We start from the raw sequence: 22548 nt of genomic DNA, 5'->3' as shown, positions 1-22548 counted from the left end.
TCTGGACAAACTGACAGCTAGAATGCCAAGGATCTGCAAAGATGTCATTGCTGCATGTGGAGGATTTTTTGATGAGTACTCTTTGAAGTTTAAGCCATTACTCAGTGTGCTCAGAACCATTCGGCCCAAAGGTGGAAAACCGCTTTTTGTGCTCTGAGTTATGTCAGTGAAATAATCTGTACTTAGTACTTTTGGACAGGCAGAATTCATGATCATAAATTCATTTAAGGAGACCATTGCACCTTTTTATTTATTCTGGGTGTTTTTTAGATTCACAGGCCCATAAACAGCACATAAAAGTTAAGCATAACAATTATTGATTGGTAGTTTTACCCATCTGTCAGATGGTCTCTTCCTCTCTTCCATATTTTCCCCAAGTAAAGTCATACTTGAATATAAGTTGCACCTGGTGAAAATGGCATTGTTCCCTGCGCTCAACATGTCAAAACGCCCTCTGTGAAGAGATCTACCAATCTACACATCGTATCACAGTGTTTTGGGGCTTGTTTTAATAATCTGAATGCATCTGCTTTAAGTAATCATGTATAACAATTTTTCATATTCTGATTATGTTTAATTGAAAAAAATGCAACCAATAAGCCACATCTGTTTATAACATGTGTAACTCTATGCTGTATACAAATAAACAGCTCTTTCTCTGTTAGTAAAACAATATGCCTGTTGTATTATATTGATTTATTAACGTTAGCGACTGTCTGTGGATATTTCTGATATTTGCAACCCTCTTTGCTATGCACTAATTATCTGGTTCACTGACTGAATGTTTTTACTATGAGTGTGCTGGAATGTTATTTTGTGGGCGTGTGAGAGTTGCGTTTGACAGTGGTCTAGAGTTTGTTAGCACAATAATGTTATGGTGGGATGGAATATTTAAACTAGTTGCATGAAGTACTTTGTAAAGGCAAAATACAATGATGAGCCAAAACATTATGACCACTCACAGGTGAAGCAAATAGCAGTAATCATCTCCTAACAAGGCCACATGTCAAGATCTGGGTAGATTTAGATGGTAAGCGAACAATCAGTTCTCAAAGTCAATGTGCTGAATGCAGGAGAAATGGGCAGGAGTAAAGACCTGAGCGACTTTGACAAGGGTCAAATTGTTATGGCCAGATTCAGAGCATATCTGAAATGGCAAGACTTGTGGGGTGCTCCTGGTCAGGAGTGGTGAGTACCTACCGACAGTGGTCCAAGAAGGGATAAATCACAAACCGGCAACAGGGTGTTGGGCGCCCAAGGCTCATCGATGTGCGAGGGCAACAAAGGCTATCCCATCTGGTCCGAACCAACAGGTCTACTGTGGCACAAGTCACAGAAAATTTGAATGATGTTTATGGGAAAAATGTGTCACAGCACACAGTACATTGCACCCTGCTGCGTATGGGGCTGCGTATCTGCAGACCGGTCAGAGTGCCCATGATGGCCCCTGTCCACCGTCAAAAGCACTTACATTGGGCACGCGAACATCGGAACTGGACCTTGGAGCAGTGGAAGAAGGTCGCCTGGTCCGATGAGTCCCGTTTTCTTTTACTGTGAGATTTTTTATTTATTCATTTATTTATTCATTTATTTTTCTCAACGGTTGAATTTTTGGTCTGTGCACTCCAACTTCACTGCTCTGGAATTCTCCCTCTCTTTTCCAAGCTCCTCATCTCAGCTTTGATCCCTTGACAGTGAAGTTGTGTCAGCTCTCAGCTCTTGGGCAGGCATCCAAATAACATACTATAGTGCTGTTAAATTTCTTGATGAGAATTTGATGAGGTGCACCCAGTTCTTCTGAAATGTTTGTTTTCTTTCCTATCAATTTCTTCCACCATTGCAATTTGTACTTCTTCCAATGTGTGCTGCAACATAAATCTTGGAAGGCACCTCTGATGATACAACCGTGCTGTATACTTCCATCTGAGGGATTCTGGGCGGCAGTATCAAAGTAGCTGTATCATATAAACCTTATCTATTTTGAAAACACTAAGGTAAAGATACTCTTCTCAAAAATCTTTACTTTCATATACTTATTATTATTTATTTTATTTTTTGTAATCATGAAAATGACAGGTTCCCTGCATGTTGATTCCTGCATTAGGAATTTGGCAGACAATGTCAGATATTGATAATTTGTAAAAAGTGTCTCACTGTTTTATATTTTTTATTATTTATATATATATATATATATATATATATATATATATATATATATATATATATATATATAAAATAATGAAATATACTTTTGTTTTTTGTTTTTTTGTTTTACCCAGGAATTTCTAAAACTTAATGACACCTTTGCCTTTATTACAACTTGTGGACAGTTACACCATGTAGACATCATTGACCCATACTGCTTACTGTGGAATCCCACTATGGTTTCTGCTTTGGCTTTTCTGCAAGCTTTTGTTCCTTGTTTTTAACTCTGCAGGGTTATAGTGATGATGGTGATATAAATCAGTAATTCTCTGAGAAACAATGTCCGGTAATTTGGTGGTTAGTATGAATTCCAGGAATAAACTGGCTTAAAGCGTGTGTGGAGTGGAGCTATGAGTGTATGTTGAGTGTGAGGGGTTAACATGGTAAGCTTATTAAAGCCATGTTCATTAAAAGCCCCAACAAAAAGGTAATTAACATGCATGCCAGCTTTTTGTTTTATTGCACAGAGTGTGTATCATGTCGCCTGTCATATGGCTATTGTTTGGAAAGTATGTGTAATGCTTAATATACTTCATTAGTGCGAGTTTTATTTCAGTGGTGGCTGTCTGGATACAATATGCACATGTTTCTTCTAATGGTTTATTAAAAAAAAAAAAATTCTTCTTTTTTTTGTAGTACTTTGTTTAAAAAAAACAAAAAAACAATACCGTGTTTTGGATGTGGGTCCCCAGTATAGGGTTCTGGTGTCCCTACCAGGCTTCTTATTTAACTCAACCAGCAAGTCTGCCTTGGTCAACCAGCTTCATCAGAAAGACTATGTTGGTTATCCAGCCCTAAGTAGCCTAAACCAGTTTGGACCAGAATGGAAATTCATGCAGGTTTTAGCTGTTCATTCCAGCAGGGTACCCATATATTTATTAAAGGAATAGTTCACCCAAAAATGAAAATTCTTAATTTACTCCCCCTCATGACTGTCTTTCTTATGCAGAACACAAAAGAAGAAAATTAAATTAATGTCCCAATCCGTCTTCTCAATACAATTGCTAAGGGTCGGAAATTAACGTTTGAGTGGCAAAACTGCCCTGAAATTGACAAAGATTCCCCCCAAATTCAAAATATGTGGACAAAATACAGTATGCCCCGATACCAACGGGTTACTAGTTTTTTTATGTATTAATAACATCTGATATAGTTACAAATCCATACATCGCAATCTTACATTTTTGCTGAACATGATTTAAATCTTTAAAAAAAACACCCAAAAGTATAATAAAAGTAGTCCATGTGACTCATGCATAATATTCCAAGTCTTTTGAATGTTTTGATGACAACCAAAAATGGATATCAAGATTTTCAGTAGACAATGAAAAGATTTCAGGTTTAGGGTTTGGAGAGTGATTAGGCATTTGAACAACATTCTTAAATACTGATGACCGTGATTTTGCCAAGTACTATATGTTTCTGAATCCTTTTGTTGGACCTGAAACAACATTCTTGTTTGGCTGATGAATCTGACAGTCTGACTTTAGATGCCTATTCACTTTTGAGGGATTCTGTAGAAATTCTGAAGGCTTAACAGGGTGGAGCTCAGACTCACGCACTGCTTCGGCTAAAGCGCTCGGCTTATATATATATATATATATATATATATATACAGGGTTGGGGAGTAACGGAATACATGTAACAGGATTACATATTTAAAATCATATTTATAAGTAACTGTATTCCACTACAGTTATAATTTAAATCATTGGTAATTAGAATACAGTTACATTCAAAAAGTACTTTGATTACTGAAGAGATTACTTTGCATTTTATTGTCATTTGTTTAATTTAATATTTAGTCCTTTCAGATGGAAAACATTTATACATATAAATGATGTGATCCAAAGTGCATTTGAACATTCTTATGATGTGTTACATTCAAACGAGCAGACAGAGAAGTAAGTTTGAAGTAAGTTTGGAGCAGAAGAAATAGAAATAAACCTTGTGTAAATTGTCAGCTTTATGCTTAGCTAAAATGCTATTTCTAGCCATTTTACATGCACATGTTACCAGGCATGATCATATTTTTTTTATCAAGAAAATTCACGTTGGATCATAATTTCTTTTTTTCTAGTAAGACTTTTGATATTAGGGCAAAAATCTTATTCTTGATAATATTTTTTGTATTGTTTTCCTGTACAAATATCTAAAAATCCTTAAAACAAGATCAATTTGATTTAACTTGTTTTAGAAACAACACTGCAAAAGATATTTAGGTTTTTCAGAGAATGTATTTTTAATATGTGTATTTTGTCTTACTGTACTGGCAGAGTTTTTATAGTCAAAACAAGTGAAAAAATCTACCAGTGCTGAAGAAGTAATCCAAAGTATTTTGAATATGTTACTGACCTTGAGTAATCTAACGGAATATGTTACAAATTACATTTTACAGCATGTATTCTGTAATCTGTAGTGGAACAAACAATTATTAGACAATACACAAAATAATTATTTAACAAACATAAGCTTACATTCGACAGCAATCCATTTTGCGATTTAATTCGTCAGTCTGTCCTGTTCTTACAAGACGTGCTCTTACGATCCATCTGCACTTATTTTGATTGTCAATTTATGTACATATGTGTCACACAAATGCTATACAAGTGTTTCGCTGGTTTTCAGCATCATAAAAGCTATGTTTTTAGAATGCTGTGTCAGGTTAAAAGTAGTTTAAAAATCGTGAGATATGCACATTGTGTTGTGCTTCATATGGCTGTCAGGAATGCTTCCTAAGTGACCTGCTTCGCCACATGTGATGTTTGTTGTGCCGCGCTGCGCCCTGACATGGCTTGTAAAAACATACTTCAAGCTTGAATTGCTCTGATGGTAGGAAAATATGAACTTTTAGCACATCATTTACGTGCTTGTCAGGGGTATGATTAATTGCATAACTTTTTGAATGTGTTATTTTTTTATATAATTAATCGCACTAAATCAACATGTTAAACTGACAGTCCTAGTTTTTACCCTACCCTAAATATTCACTACCCCTAAAATCAGAGGGATTTAAAAGGGGTTTGATAATCTCTAGCCCAAAGCCTAACACTAACCCTAAACCTAACTCTGAATTCTGATTGGTTGAGAGGAATGTTGTTTCAAGGAATCAACAATGTTGATCAAGGACATGTCCTACTTGGCCTAACTATGGTCACCTAAATCACATTGTCTTTCTTTTGTGAGTTTAAGAGGGAGCATTTGTGTGTGACCATATGTGTCTACAAAGGCTTATGAACATGAACAAATTGATTAAAGCATCAGCAAAGTGTGTGTTATTCTATTTACAGTATGAGTAAAATATAAATATACTGTGAGAGCAGAGGTTTAACAAAGGCTTTTGTTTGTTTTTTCGTCTCTCTAGTTGTGCATTAACATGGTGAATGAACGGATCAGGCAGTACACCACAGAGGTGCTCTTCCAACAAGAGCAGCAGGAATGTCTGCAGGAGGGGGTTGCCATGGAGACGCTACACTCCCTCGGCAACCAGCCAGCGGTACTGGACTTCTTCTTCCAGGTACACAGTCAAAGCAGCTGTCCGAGAGCCAGGAAGGGATGGAGGGGATGGGAAAGAGTCCCGCTGTCGCCTCTTTAATTTCAAGTGCTGCAGTCACTTCATTTACACACTCAGTAATGAATGTGCTCACTTGCTCTTTTATCAAGAAAAGCACACATGAAGAAACACATTCATCACTCACATCCACAAAGGCATGTTGAATTCTCTTTGGTGTCCCTAAGAACTGGTAAAGTCCATCTTTTAGGCTATGACTCTATTAGACGTTTGTCAGTTGTGACCATTTTATGAGTCATGAAATGACTCCGGCCTTTGGCGAGACACAGTGACACAGCATTTTTTACACACACTCACAATAAAATTTTCTCTTCCCACAAACACAACTGTGCTACACTTCACTATAAATATTCTTTAACATTTGAGGGGTTTTATGGCAGCCCATTTCATGGGTTCACATTTGTCCTTTACTGACAAGCAGCTACGCCAAATTTTATGTCATATGTGAACTGTATACAGTGTAGTTGACATAAAGTACTTTTGTAAGTTTACATGTCCTGTGGTGTGACTATAATCTATCTAAATCCATTTTAAACAACATTTTGTGAATTGTTTTTCTTGCAGTTTTAGCGTGTAAGGCTACATGGAATATTTATACTTTTTAAAGTTAATTTGACACACTGCATGACCATAAATGTAAAAAAAAAAAAAAAAAAAAACATGGCTGGAAAAGCAACTAAAATATACACTTTCCCTCATGCATTTATATACATTTTAACCTAAAATCTAAAAGCTTGTGGACATATTATGCATCAACTACCAAAATTTGTCTCAAAAGATTCAGAGGAAAATAATCTATTGCCCCTAACAAAAAGGTGGTAGTACCATGGTATAGTATTTTGTTATAAATACAATTGTACTGTATGATTACAGTATTCATATACCATGGTATTTTTATGGTAATCCAGTGTACTTTTAAGATTACTTGGATACTAAGCTACTAAAATTTCTTCTAAGGCAGCATTACACGTTTCATTTGTGGAAAATGCATTCCCTGAATGCAAATGCAACAAGCTCAGTGAAAAATATCCAAGATGGTGGACAAAGAGAGAGAGATGTCCATTTTAAATGTACTTATAATGTACTTAAGGCCAAAGTATACTTCGGGTGTCCGCATCATAAGCACAGTTGCGCGGCTGGAAAGAAAAGAACGGCCTCAAAAGAATGATTGGTTCGTTAATCAGGCATCACTAGTTCTGATTCTACACAGCCAACAGAAATTCGGTACTCACGTCATAATCAATGATATTGTCAGTCAGAAAAATGTTTGTCAGATAAATTAAAGTGCTCTTGGAATATTTTTGAAGGGACTCGAGTCCATACTTGTTCGAGTCAAGAATGAGTCCAAATACTCCAGTGTCCATAAGACTGAGTCCAGGTTCGAGTACTACAACACTGATTATAACTGTATTATAAATATTAAAACTAACAAAAAAGCTATTTTACACAGTATTTTTGTATAATAACTGCTAAACGGTATAATGGACCGTTGTCCCAGGCAAACAATTTCCTACATGGCTGTGCTAGTTTCATGTCTTTCAATATTTCATTTCCATTTATTTATTTATTTGTTTATTTATTGATTAGCTGTGTAATTAGCAGAATAAAGTACAGTAAGCCAATCATTATCGTAACATATACAGGTTTCGGATCACCCTGTTGAGGGTGTATTTTATGATAATTACAGACTGAATGTACATTATCCCTTTCATGTTTTACTGCAAAAAGCCCTCCATGCAACTGTTTGTGTTTTTTTGTGTGTGTATGTTACAGAAGCCTCAGGGGGTGTTGTGTATCATTGATGAAGAGAGTCAATCCCTCCGGCCATGTGAAGTGAACCTTTATAAGCGGCTTCAGACACAGCTGGATTCCTCCTGCATGGATGCTGTCTCCCTCTCAACAAAAGATGGCAATGGGAACCCCCCACCCAAAGACCAGGGGCCTTCATTTACTGTCACTCACTATGCTGGCAAGGTAGGTTACGGGAACTGCATGTTCACACATGCTCACACTGAGTTGTCGATCATGTGCTCAGCCAGGGTCTCTTAGTTCACACACAAACAAGAACCCATAGTCACACTCTTCACAGAAATCCTCTAGAGTCTATACACTACATCATGCTGAGGGTGAGGCTATTATTAGTGTTCATCTCTTGTGTTTGTGTGTCCTTCATTGCAGATGAACTATGACCTGACTGGCTCGTTGGACAAGAACAGGGATGTTCTGCCACAAAACATCTTGTTTGTTATGAAATGTAAGTACTGGTGTTTTGTACTATAGTTGACTCTCCGCTAACAAAAATTCACAATGGAAATAATTGTTTCTGCCAAAATACCACCATAGTTGCCATATTTTTTGTTACCACAATAAGTAACAGCCTCTTTCTATTGCTCTCTCCAGTTCTGTCTATCTAAGATACACACACACTCTAGAGTTTTTGATTAAATGTTAAATGGCCTGTCAGTGTGATATATAGAGCCTGACTGATGAAGATTCTCTAGTTAAAGAGATTCATTTTCTGTGCTCTTTTTACTCAGTGCTAATGAACATACATCTACATATTGTTTTTCTCTTTTTTTTCTGATGTTTTAGTATTCATAATAGTCTATGGAAATGCAATGTTGGTGAAGCTACTATAAAACCTTAACTTGCCAAGATAAGATATTGAAATTGGCAGAGATAAAATGTATAAATGTATTTATTATATTATTTTTATTTTTTTACATTTCAAACCTGATGCTCTCAGCTTGGAATGTCTCTTTGGCACTTTTGGCCTGTGTCAACTGAATGGCCCAGTGGTTAAAGCATTGGAAGACAGGTTAAAAGGTTGTGAGTTCAAGTCCAGGAAAAAGCAGTTTTAAAATATGTACTTCTCTGTGTCTTCAAAATGTGTTTACTACAATGCGGACTGTACTTTATTGTGTAATTTCTGCTTCAATTAAATAGTTGTATACTCTCAACCAAGAATGTCTCTTTGACATCAGTCAGACTTGTCAATTGTGTGGTGGAGTGGTTAGAGCTCTGGGCTTCAGTTCAAAGGACTTGGTGAACCATGGTTCAACACCTGTTTCAGCTGGTATAAATGTTGTGAATAGGGAATGGCTTTTGTGGGCTTGTTCCCAATCAATGCTGCTTGCAGCTATATTTATAATCAGAGCTTAATCACAAAAACATAAAAAAAAAAAAAAAAAAAACAATAAGGATCTTGCTTGGTCTGACAACATTAAATAAAACATAAATGTACAATAAATAAAACTAGACAACACCATAATTTATATTACTGAGTGTAAAAGATATTTATCTACAAAAAAGGGTCTTAAATGAATCAGTTAATCATTTAATTGATTGGGGAGTCATTTTTATATTGACATGAATGGTGCAAATAAACTACTTCACTAAAATGAATGAGACTTGCCGGCACTACATGTGAAAGAGAAAGAGGATATGTGTCCACTGTGACCTTAACAGTTGTCCCTGCTGACACACATTTCCTGTAAATATAAGCGTCCCCTCTATCCATACACCTCCTTCTCTCCCCTCATTTGAGCAGGTCAGAGGTCGGCGTGATGCAGGCGTGTGTTTGCACAGCCTGATTTGAATGGGGTCCTGTTATTTTGTTTGTGAGGGTGTTCGGCGGCGGGGGGGGGGGGGGGGGTGTAAATGAGGGGAGACAATTAGCTCTGGCGCCTGCCATAATTAAGCTCTAAATGTGTGTAGCCTTGTGTTTATTTTCTCTCTCTTCCCCCCTGAGCAGCTAGTGAGAACGTGCTCATCCATCAAATGTTCCAGTGTAAACTGTCTCAGACGGGCTCCCTGGTTCCCCAGCACCAGCGGATGAGGCTCCGTGGGCCCAAAGGCACTATGCTTAACAAGAGCACCACGCTAACTCCTGCCAGAGACGCCAAGAAATATGTGGAACTGAACAAGGTACCCAAATACACCTGTGGAACTGTTAAGGCCCATTCACACCAAGTACGTTTTTAAACTGAAAATAATGTGTCTCTGTGAACCCTTTTTACTGATTCTGAAATATTGTACTGTGATGAACTTTTATTTTTTAACACATTATATATATATATATATATATATATATATATATATATATATATATATATATATATATATATATATATATATACACAGTTGTGCTCAAAAGTTTGCATACCCTGGTGGAAATTGTGAAATTTTGGCATTGATTTTGAAAATCTGACTGATCATGCAAAAAAAAACTTTTATTTAAGGATAGTGATCATATGAAGCCATTTATTATCACATAGTTGTTTGGCTTCTTTTTAAAAGACGGTGTGGTTGTTTCAAGGAGCACAATACAACGATACTTGAACAAAAATGAGCTGCATGGTTGAGTTGCCAGAAAGAAGCCTTTACTGCACCAATGCCACAAAAGAGCCCGGTTACAATATGCCCGACAACACCTTGACATGCCTCACAGCTTCTGGCACACTGTTATTTGGAGTGACGAGACCAAAATAGAGCTTTATGGTCACAAACATAAGCGCTATGTTTGGAGAGGGGTCAACAAGGCCTATAGTGAAAAGAATACCATCCCCACTGTGAAGCATGGTGGTGGCTCACTGATGTTTTTGGGGGGTGTGAGCTCTAAAGGCACGGGGAATCTTGTGAAAACTGATGGCAAGTTGAATGAAGCATGTTATCAGAAAATACTGGCAGACAATTTGCATTCTTCTGCACGAAAGCTGCGCATGGAACACTCTTGGACTTTCCAGCACGACAATGACCCTAAGCACAAGGCTAAGTTGACCCTCCAGTGGTTACAGCAGAAAAAGGTGAAGGTTCTGGAGTGGCCATCACAGTCTGCTGACCTTAATATCATCGAGCCACTCTGGGGAGATCTCAAACATGCGGTTCATGCAAGACAACCAAAGACTTTGCATGACCTGGAGGCATTTTGCCAAGACGAATGGGCAGCTATACCACCTGCAAGAATTTGGGGCCTCATAGAAAACTATTACAAAAGACTGCACGCTGTCATTGATGCTAAAGAGGGCAATACACAGTATTAAGAACTAAGGGTATGCAGACTTCTGAACAGGGGTCATTTCAATTTTTTCTTTGTTGCCTTGTTTTGTTTTATGATTGTGCCATTCTGTTATAACCTACAGTTGAATATGAATTCCATAAGAAATAAAAGAAATGTGTTTTGCCTGCTCATTCATGTTTTCTTTAAAAATGGTACATATATTACCAATTCTCCAAGGGTATGCAAAATTTTGAGCACAACTATATATATATATATATATATATATATATATATATACACCAATCAGCCACAACATTAAAACCACCTGCCTAATATTGTGTAGGTCCCCCTCCTGCCGCCAAAACAGTGCCAACCCGCATCTCAGAATAGCATTCTGAAATGCTATTCTTCTCACCACAATTGTAGAGAGCGGTTATCTGAGTTACCGTAGACTTTGTCAGTTTGAAACAGTCTGGCCATTCTCTGTTGACCTCTCATCAACAAGGCGTTTCCATCTGCAGAACTGCCGCTCACTGGATGTTTTTTTTTTTGTTTTTGGCACCATTCGGAGTAAGTTCTAGAGACTGTTTTGTGTGAAAATCCCAGGAGATCAGCAGTTACAGAAATACTCACACCAGCCCATCTGGCACCAACAATCATCCATGCGATTATCTAATCAGCCAATCCTGTGGCAGAAGTGCAGTGCATAACATCATGCAGATACAGGTCAGGAGCTTCAGTTAATGTTCACATCAACCATCAGAATAGGGAAAAAATGTGATCACAATGATTTGGACCATGGCATGATTGTTGGTGCCAGATGGTCTGGTTTGAGTATTTCTGTAACTGCTGATCTCCTGAGATTTTCACACACTACAGTCTCTAGAATTTACTCAGAATGGTGCCAAAAACATCCAGTGAGCGGCAGTTCTGTGGATGTAAATGCCTTGTTGACGAGAGAGGTCAACAGAGAATGGCCAGACTAGTTCAAACTGACAAAGTCTACGGTAACTCAGATAACCGCTCTGTAAAATTGTGTTGAGAAGAATAGCATCTCAGAATGCTTGTAATTTTTTTGGCTACAAAAATATTCACTAACAATACTTGTTGGTATATGAACAGCAAATTTAGGTGTGATTGTTTATTTCTGAATATTTTTAGCAATCATGTCATTTAGTTGCATTGGTCTTGGTGTGAAAAGGCCCAAAGTTAACAGACTGACTTATTTTGTATTATACCTGAAGTGTGTAACTTTTTGTTTTAAAATGCTTTCTCCTGTCACAGCTTAATATGCAAAGACAACTATAAGTAAGCCATTCGTTGGTTAATTTTCTTGAAAACTGTAAACACTAAAAATTCCTTGACTTGTCCAGTCCGAAAAAACAACTTTCACTCGACCAATGGCATGAGTTTGGGGCGGGACTATCTGTTTGTTCAATCAGCAGCAGATGGGGGGGGGGGGGGGGGACTATTAGAAAAACTATTTCTAAACTTTTTCCAGAGAATGCCAGAAATTCGACATTGAATTTGGTGTGATTTGTTCAGCTACAAAAATATTCTCAAACAAACAATTATCTTGTGTTGTTGAACACATCAGATTTGATTAAATTGTATAATTTTTCTGTACTTTGTGTTGTTGTGTATGTCTGCATCATGTGTCTACATGTGCTTCCCTTCATCCGCAGTGACGCAGATATTACGATAACAATCGTACAACACACAACTCAGCCACATACAAGCTAGTGGTAGCCAGTGATCAGACTAGCCAGAACAAACTGAGCTGCAGTATTTTTAACTTATCGAGCTTGTGCTGGGAAGTGACCTAAATTAGACACCGTTACGCCAAATATATTCTCTTCATTGATTCGCTCTCCACAGCTAGCAGTCCCATTCAGAGAAAACACAGAGCTTTAACATCACACACCACACAGAAATACACACAGATGTGAGTGTTTGCTCTCCACACAGCTCTGGCATGCCAATCTTCAACATCCACCCCCCTTACAATCTCTTTCTTTTGTTTTTTTTTTTTCCCTGCTTCAATTTCTATTCTAGTGATTATCTGTCAATTTTGTTCTCTCGCTGTCTGTCGAGGCTTTTTCTTAAGCAAAACGCAGCCGTTAGTTCTGAGCTGACTTCTAGGGTGAATCTCATGAAAACAAGTTTAGGTAAAATGTCAGCTAATTCTATTTTGCATAAAGAAACAAAGACTATTTTTATGAGCATTTTTTATTTTTTTTGCATTGTGACATTAAAATTACATTTTACCCCCAAATGTTCATACTGTAATGCTACTGACCGTGCTACTTTTATTATTATTATTATTTTTTTTTTTTTTTCATTTTTCTCAATGGTGATTGTCAGTTACAGAAATTAACTTTTCCATCAAGAGGCAAAATTTGATCCCTGTATTTGATTTTTATGGGCATTTTCATTTTTTACCCTTATGAGGGCATATTTTTCTAACCATATAAAAATGAACTGGATTATTTGTTACTTGTGGTTTCTTGTCATGGAAATAATGCCACACTGCTAAAAATCTTAATGTTTCAAAAATAGTAAAATATTATTTCTTATTTCTTTCTTTTAATTATGAGGTAAAATATTACCTGGACATATTCTTGACCAGTTTCCAAGAATGAGATTCACCCTTTAATGGTTCATCATTATCAGTCAACTTTGACCAAACCTTTCTTCTGCTCGATCTTTACTTCCGCAGTGCTTGTCTTTTTCTTTCAATCTTATTTGCCATCTATCCTCCTGTCTGTTTCAAGGTCAGGGCTGCTGCTGCTGCTGCTGCTGTGTGTGTGTGTGTGTGTGTGTGTGTGTGTGTGTGTGTGTGTGTGTGTGTTTGCTGTGTAACATGCTCAGTCTTATGTAAGCCACCCAGAACATGAGCTGCTGTCACCCCTGGTTACCCACATTATGCACCAGGCCTACAGTTCGACACTTACATAATAAGCGCTAGTTTGGTTGCCATAGAGTGACTGGGATAGTAATATGAAGTATCATAATAACATCCTAATGTGGTTTGACAGAGAAAAACACAAATGAGTGGTCTGGTTGGTTTGGTTTGACCTTTGATGAGAGAAGTGGGATATAAGTTGAATTTGAGCTGATTTTATTTTATTTGGGTACTTTCTTTTTGATTGTATGTCCTGGTGGTGAAGGGAATGTAGCCTAATTATTCTCTTGGAATTAGGGCACCCCAAAGATATTTTTATTTAAAACAGCAGTTCCCTGTGAAATATAATAATTTTCTTTCCTACTGAGTTGCTAAATAACTGAAATGTTTTTACTTTTTTCAACAGGACAGCTGTTTGACTAAAGAAAAACACAGTGTTACATTTTCATTTTTAAAACAATAATACATCACCATTAATGTGACACATGGGGAGACATGTTTTAATATTGACACCAACAGTATTGAAAATAAATATTATAGGGTAAAGATGGTCAAAAATACTCTTTGGGTAAACAAGCCAACATCTACTATGGGTAACACTGTGGTACTTTTTCGGTACTATGTTTTTCGAACATGGTAACGTGATAATGTCATGTTTTATCTTGGACATTTACTGTGGTAATACCATGTTTTTGGACATGTTATCATGGTAATAACATAAAATGTACTGTTATATTACCATGTGTTTTGAACATCTGCTGTGGTAAAATCTTGTTTTTCTGGACATTTGTCATGCCATGGTAATACCACATTTTACTGTGGTAATGCCACATTTTTTGAACATCTACTGTGATATTAACATGTTTTTTGAACATTTGCTGCGGTAATACCATATTTCTTTGAATCTACACCAATGAGCCTAAACATTATGACCACTCACAGGTGAAGCGAATAACTTTTATCATCTCCTAACAAGACCACATGACAAGGTGTGAGTAGATTAGATGATAAGTGAACAATCAGTTCTCATAGTCAACGTGTTCAATGCAGGAGAAATGGGCTGGAGTAAAGACCCGAGTGACTTTGACAAGGGCCAGATTGTTATAGCCAGATGACTGGGTCAGAGTATCTCTGAAATGGCAAGGCTTGTGGGGTGCTCCTGGTCAGCAGTGGTGAGTATCTACCGACAGTGGTCCGAGGGACAACCCAGGGTGTTGGGCGCCCAAGGCTTATCGATGCGCGAGGGCAACGAAGGCTATCCCGTCTGGTCCGAACTGATAGAAGGTCTACTTTGGCACAAGTCACCAGAAATTTTAATGACATTTATGGGAGGAATGTGTCACAAAGCACAGGGCATCGCACCCTTCTGTGTATGGGGCTGCGTAGCCGCACACCAATCAGAGTGCCCATGATGACCCCTGTCCACCGTCGAAAGCACCTACAATGGGCACGCAAGCATCGGAACTGGATCTTGGAGCAGTAGAAGAAGGTGGCCTGGTCCGATGAGCCCCATTTTCATTTACAACATGTGGATGGCCATGTACATATGTGCAGTTTACCTGGGGAAGTGATGGAACCAGGATGCAGTGTGGGAAGATGACAAGCCGGTGGAGGGAGTGTGATGAGCTGGGCAATGTTCTGCTGGGAAACCCTGAGTTCAGCCATTCATGTGGATGACAATTTGACACGTACCACCTACCTAAACATTATTGCAGAACAGGTACACCCCTTCATGGCAATGGTATTCCCTGATGGCAGTGGCCTCTTTCAGCAGGATAATGCTCCCTGCTACACTGCACATTGTTTGGGAATGGTTTGTTGAACATGATGAAAAGTTCAAGGTGTTGCCCTGGCCTCCAAATTGTCCAGATCTCAATCTGATTTAGCATCTGTGGGACCAACAAGTCCAATCCACGGTGGCTCCACCTCGCAGCTTACAGGATTTGATGGATCTGCTGTTAATGTCTTGGTGTCAGATACCACAGGACACCTTCAGGAGTCTTGTAGAGTCCATGCCTTGGCGGGTCGGTGCTGTTTTGGCGGCAGGCGGAGGACCAACTGCATATTAGACAGGTTTTTTGGCTCATCAGTGTAAATTGTGGTAATGCCATGTTTTTGGACATGGTACCATAGTAATACCTAGTTTTTTGGACATTTAATGTAGTAATACCATGTTTGTTTAAGCATAGTACCATGGTAATAGCATGTTTTTTTGAACATTTACTGTTATATTACCATGTGTTTTGAATGTTTGGTGTGGTAATACCTTGTTTTTCTGGACATTTATCTTGGTAATGCCATGTTTTTGGACATGGTACCATGGTAATAACATGTTTTTTGAACATCTACTGTGATATTACCATTTTTTTAAATTTTTTTTTACATTTGCTGTGCTAAAATTTTTTTTTTTTTATTTATTTTATTTTATTATTTTTTTTTATTGATCATGGTAACGCAGTGTTGTTGGACATGATACAGTGGTAATACCACATTTATTGGTCATTTCCTGTGGTAATAACATGTTATGTGGACATGGTACCATGATAATGCCATGTTTTTTGGACATTGTACCATGGTAATAACATTTTGCATATTTACTGTGGTAATACTATATTTTTTGTTATGTACCATGGTAATACTATATGTCTGGAAATGGTTTAGTAGTACCTTGTAAATACCATGGTAAATTAATATGGTAGACATTCTGCACCATAGTATATATCAAAAGACCATGGTATCACCATCTGACACCACCATTGAACAATGGTACAGCCACAGTGCTTTTTTGTAAACCCTAAGGATCTTCTTATAAGCTGCAATGGGCACAGATAATACCATGGTACAATGTTTGTTGGACATGGTACTATGGTAATACCATGTTTGTGGATGTCCACCTTGCAAATCATACTTTCTGGTACTTTTTTAGTACCATATTATGTTTTTTACATGTACCATGGTTATATCAAATTTTTGGACATGGAGCATGGTAACAATGTTTTGTTGGACAAAAAAGAGCAGGAGCACAATGATAAGTTACTGGTCATTTAGTCGTCACTGTAATCCAGAGTGACTTACTGTACAGCACTCTATTTCCCAGAACAGCCCCTCTCTAGGGCTAAAGGGCAAAATGATGCTATAGCAGAAGTATAATTACAGTAACTTTCCAGTTCCTGAGTCACCTTTATTTGAAATGAAATTTGCTGCCTTTGTGTAAGTGGCATAGATCCATTAAGCTACCTCAGCTTAATTTCCCCAAATGAAATGGGAATGATTCCAACTAAAGTACAGGACCTAATGTATCAAGTTTATTAGTAAGGACCTCTTCTCATTGTATTGTGATCCATTGGTAAGGAAATGCCCAGACACAATCGGTCTGCCATAAATAGAAATAGTGTGGCCAGTATATCCAAGTTTGATAAAAATACAGAAAATAGTGTGTAGGTAAAATATCCCACATATTGTGTTTTGTATTTTTTATTTATTTTTTTTTGCACTTGCATGATTCATTCATAGCTCACTGACAATTCAGTTTCCATGGCAACATCATGGTTAAAGGGCATTAAGAAATGAATAGTCACATCTACAGCACATCTCCTTGTTTGTCCTCTCTACTTTTTACATATATACAGTGGCCCCAAAATGTATTTGAACACTTAAGACACTCTTAAAAATGTATGAATGTTATTGCATAAAAAATCAAAATGGTAGTTATTGTGATGCACTACACCTGTGGCCAGGATGACTTAAAATAAGAAACACCACATTCTGCAATGCCATACAGTGTCTTTTTTATTTAGCAGATCCTGAAGAAAAAGGGAGCGACGTCCTTCCTGCAGAGACTGGAGCGCTGTGGACCGGTTACTGTGGCTGTGCAGCTCAGGGTGAGTTTACAGACACTTTACAAACACTTAAGATCCAAAACCTGATCTTAGCCGACCCATCAAAATGCTCTGATGCCATCAGACTCCTTGGTTTTAACTTGCTGCTTTTTGGCATCATTTAATCTTAAAAAGACATGCAGGTTCACAGCACCAGAAACACTGAAATCCTAACTTTATAGAACAGCCATTATAGAACTGGAAGACATCTTAAGATATACCCATGGTTTGATGAACAGGCTTTAAAAAAGTGTTCTTGTGTGTGGTTTGTGGGCAGCAAAGAGTTTGGCCTGCTGGTGTTTCGGTGATTAGGGTGAGTGAAAGAATAAGTGGAAGTAGATTCTGCATGATTGAAGAATGAACAGCAGTCTCATTGTTACCGTTTGAGAGAACAGCTCATTGACATTTAATACACAATCACTGATCTGATCGCTATTGATGGGAACCGTATGGAGCTTAACCATTTAGATTCCGGTGCCTTAATGATTATTTTAACAATTCTTAAAGTACTTCTGCGGAAGCAAATTGGTCCTACCTATACTGTATACCGAACAACAGTTCCTCTTCTTTTTCTACACCTTCTTCTCCCTCTAATTCTTCTACTTCTTCTTTTTCCTCTTCTTCTTCTTCTACTACTACTACTACTTCTACTTATTCTACTACTACTGATCATACAGATTCGGACAAGTTGGCTATGAGTTGGCTAAATCGTGTGAAATCAAAAGAGTTGATTTGTACGAATTCGTATGGCTTTTGCAACAGCTCTTCTTCTTCTTCTCCTTCTCCTCCTTCTTATTCTTCTTCTTCATCTTTTCCTTCTTTTTCTTTGTCTTCTATTTCTTCTATTCCTTATCCTATTCCAAAGAAGGAGGCTTATCTGCGAGAACTTTTTACTTATAAACAACACAAGTTCTCGAGTGAACACATGCCACTGTGAATGAGCTTCTCATGCACAATGGACATCAAATTTTTCACTGAAAAATTACATTTTGCGTTGTTGTTTGACTTGGAATATGATGCATGAGTAGCATGGGCTACTTTTATGATAATTTTGGGGGCTTTTTTAAGGTTTAAAATGGGTCACTATCAACTGCCATTGTATTGAAAAGACGGACCAAAATATTCATATATAAACATTTCCTTTTGTGTTACACCGGTGGCCAAAAGTTTGGAATAATGTATATACAGATTTTGCTGTTTCGGAAGGAAATTGGTATTTTAATTCACCAAAGTGGCATTCAGCTGATCACAAAGTATAGTCAGGACATTACTGATGTAAAAAAAACATCACCATCAATATTTGGAAAAAGTCATTTTTGATCAAATCATGACAGCCCCCATTTCCAGCAACCATCGCTCCAACACCTTATCCTTGAGTAATCATGCTAAATTGCTAATTTAGTACTAGAAAATCACTTGCTATTATATCAAACACAGTTGAAAGCTATTCGGTTCATTAAATGAAGCTTAACATTGTCTTTGTCTTTGTTTTTGAGTTGCCACAGTATGCAATAGACTGACATGTCTTAGGGTCAATATTAGGTTAAAAATGGCAAAAAAGAAATGGCTTTCTCTAGAAACTCATCAGTCAATCATTGTTTTGAGGAATGAAGGCTATACAATGCTTGAAGTTGCCAAAAAAAATGTCCTGGTTACTTTCGTAACCTCCGTTCCCTGATGGAGGGAACGAGAAGTTGTGTCGATGTAGTGTCACTAGGGGTCACTCTTGGGAGCCCAAAACACCTCTGGTCTTTGAAAAAAGGCCAGTGGGAATTGGCGAGTGGTATTTGCATACCACTCCCCCAGACATACGGGTATAAAAGGAGCTGGTATGCAAACACTCATTCAGGTTTTGTGCTGAGGAGCTAAGACAAGGTCCTGGCTATTTCAGCGGGTAGTCCAGCGTTGTGGCAGGAGGGACACAACGTCTCGTTCCCTCCATCAGGGAACGGAGGTTACGAAAGTAACCAGGACATTCCCTATCTGTCACTCACTCGACGTTGTGTCGATGTAGTGACACTAGGGGTCCCTATACAAAACGCCACAACTAGCTGAACTTTGTTACGTGAACTGGCGGTGCGAGATGGGCAGACCACTATGTGCCTCATAGCCAGCACACCAGGCCGACACGTAACCTCCCCCAATGCTGTAATGAACGTCGAACGGCCCTTCGGGGACAAGTTGACTGCCCAAAAGATAGGTACAGGCTAGCCCAGTCATGGCCTCTTATCCTCTTTTTGCTCTCGGTTGATGTATCCACCGTTGCCATGTTGTCTGTCCGAACTAACACATGCTTGCCCTGGATCAACGGCCGAAACCTCCGCAGGGTGAGCAGAATTGCCAACAACTCGAGGCACTTGATGTGCCAACGTAGCTGCGGGCAAGTCCAGGAGCCGGCAGCTGCATGCCCATTGCATACAGCGCCCCAGCCCGTTTTGGAGGCGTCTGTCATAACCACGACGTGCCTGGAGACCTGCTCTAGGGGAACGCCTGCCCGTAGAAATGTGAGGTCAGTCCAAGGGCTGAAGAGGCAGCAACAGTCCGGCGTGATGGCCACGCGATGTGTCCCACGGCGCAATGCCCATCTCGGGACTCGAGTCTGGAGCCAGTGCTGAAGCGGTCTCATATGTATCAAGCCGAGCGGTGTGGCCACCGCTGATGATGCCATATGCCCCAGGAGCCTCTGAAACAGTTTCAGTGGAACCACTGTCTTCTGTCTGAACGCCATCAAATAGGTCGACACCGACTGTGCGCACTCATTTGTGAGGCACGCCGTCATCAAGACTGAGTCCAACTCCAAGCCGAGAAAAGAGATGCTCTGAACCGGGAGGAGCTTGCTCTTTTCCCAGTTGACCCGAAGGCCTAGTCAGCTGAGGTGCGTGAGCACCAGGTCCCTGTGCGCACACAACACATCCCGAGAGTGAGCTAGGATTAGCCAGTCGTCGAGATAGTTGAGGATGCGAATGCCCACTTCCCTTAATGGGGCAAGGGCTGCCTCTGCGACCTTCGTGAAGACGCGAGGGGACAAGGACAGGCCGAAAGGGAGGACCTTGTATTGATACGCCCGACCCTCAAACGCAAACCGCAGGAAGGGTCTGTGTTGAGGTAGAATCGAGACATGGAAGTACGCATCCTTCAGGTCTACCGGCGCAAATCCATTTTGATGTCGGACACTCGCTAGAATGCGTTTTTGCATCAGCATCTTGAATGGGAGTCTGTGTAAAGCCCAGTTCAATACTCGCAGGTCCAAGATTGGCTGCAACCTACCGCCTTTCTTCAGCACAATGAAGTACGGGCTGTAAAACCCCTTCTTCATCTCGGCCGGAGGGACAGGCTCTATCGCACCCTTCCATAGGAGGGTAGCGATTTCCGCGTGCAAGGTAGCGGCCTTCTCGCCATTCACCGAGGTCAGGGACGACGTAAACCTACAGGCCATGGATGGGAGCTTCAGGCGCCCGTGCCAGGTGGCGGTGCTCTGCGGTCATAGGTGCACCGTGAGCGCTTATCCACCGGGGGGATCACTGAATACCCCTTGGCCGCCCCACCATCGAGGGTAGTGAGGGCGGGGGAGCTGAAAGATCGGGACCGGACAGTAAAAGGTGCCTCCCATGACCTTGTCAGCTCCTCGTGCACTTCTGGGAAGAAAGGAACTGGGGCGGGACGTGGCTGTGAGAGGCGCCGCGGGCCCAGGAACCAATTATCGAGCCACGAGGGTTCAGGGGAGAGCGGAGTGTTCCACTCTAACCCGACGCTCGTGGCTGCCCGGGAAAGCATGTCCGTCATCTCTGCATCAGCCTGTGACTGGGCGACCATACCCGAGGGGGGAAGCCCAGCTGAGGCTTCCACGTCTGACTGGATGAGCCCGCTCTCCGATGCTGCGCTCGAGAGCTCATCACCTTCACAGGCTCCGAACAAGAGGTCGAACTCGCCCTGAGATGAGCCGGCGGACTCATCCAGAAGCCCGATCAGGGCAGAAAAGCATGCTGGGGCATGGGAGGTCCGTGGGGGGATACCCAGCGGAGGTGGTCCCATTGAGGTCCCCAAATTGCCCCCAGTGCTAGCTGCACTGGCCTCATACCCGTAGGTAGAAGGACCGAAGCAGGGAGCTGCTGGGGTGGCTTACTTTCTTACGAAGGCAAGCCGCGACCACAATGTTGCCATGGTCATGTTCTCGCAATGAGGACATGATCCATCCACGAACGATGTCTCCGCATGGGTAGCACCCAGACACGAAAGACAGCAATCGTGACTGTCAGAAGGCGAGAGATAAGGACCACAACCAGGAATAACACACAAACGGAAGGGCATCTTTAAAAAGACGTTCCGTGTGTGCCGCTCTTTTAGAGAAATATACTCTTTTTTAGAATTTACTCTTTTATTTCTGCCGAAGTGCCCAGGGGCGTTCTCTGCAGTGCAACAGTGCAGAGGGGGAGAAGCCACTGAAATGCACCGTCAGATCCAGCAGAGGTGAATGGACAGCCGTGGGAAATCAGCTCAGTGAGCATTGACCGTTCGGCTCCGAAGAGAAAATCTGAATGAGTGGTTGCATACCAGCTCCTTTTGTACCCCTATATTCAGGGGAGTGGTATGCAAATACCACTCGCCAATTCCCATTGGCCCTTTTTCAAAGATCAGAGGTGTCTCGGGCTCCCAAGAGTGACCCCTAGTGTCACTACATCGACACAACGTTGAGTGAGTGACAGACAGGGAACTGAAGATTTCATACAAAGGTGTACACTACAGCTTCAAAGACAAAGGACAACTGGCTCTAACAAGGACAGAAAGAGATGTGTAAGGCCAGATGTACAACTAAACAAGAGGATAAGTACATCAGAGTCTCGTTAGAAATAGATGCCTCACATGTCTTCAGCTGACAGCTTCATTGAATTCTACCCGCTCAACACCAGTTTCATGTAAAGAGAAGACTCAGGGGCGCAGGCCTTATGGGAAGAATTGCAAAGAAAAAGCCACTTTTGAAACAGAATAAAAA

General features: G+C 40.0%; 1 protein-coding gene across 2 annotated transcripts in view; it reads left to right on the top strand.

Annotated features, from left to right (window-relative positions):
* The window catches only part of LOC127447516 (unconventional myosin-XVI-like), a 296555-nt gene that overhangs the window by 185427 nt on the left and 88580 nt on the right, over positions 1–22548 (top strand). For both annotated transcript variants that reach the window (XM_051709448.1, XM_051709447.1), the window contains exons 22-26: positions 5570–5722; positions 7550–7750; positions 7955–8030; positions 9531–9703; positions 17478–17561. In XM_051709448.1, the coding sequence (XP_051565408.1) occupies positions 5570–5722; positions 7550–7750; positions 7955–8030; positions 9531–9703; positions 17478–17561 (687 nt within the window). The remainder of the gene's footprint in view (positions 1–5569; positions 5723–7549; positions 7751–7954; positions 8031–9530; positions 9704–17477; positions 17562–22548) is intronic.

The sequence above is a fragment of the Myxocyprinus asiaticus genome, chromosome 10 (assembly GCF_019703515.2).
Source record: "Myxocyprinus asiaticus isolate MX2 ecotype Aquarium Trade chromosome 10, UBuf_Myxa_2, whole genome shotgun sequence".
Taxonomy (NCBI): Eukaryota; Metazoa; Chordata; class Actinopteri; order Cypriniformes; family Catostomidae; genus Myxocyprinus; species Myxocyprinus asiaticus.
The sequence above is the reverse complement of the archived record's forward strand: the minus strand, read 5'-3'. Positions and strand labels throughout refer to the sequence as shown.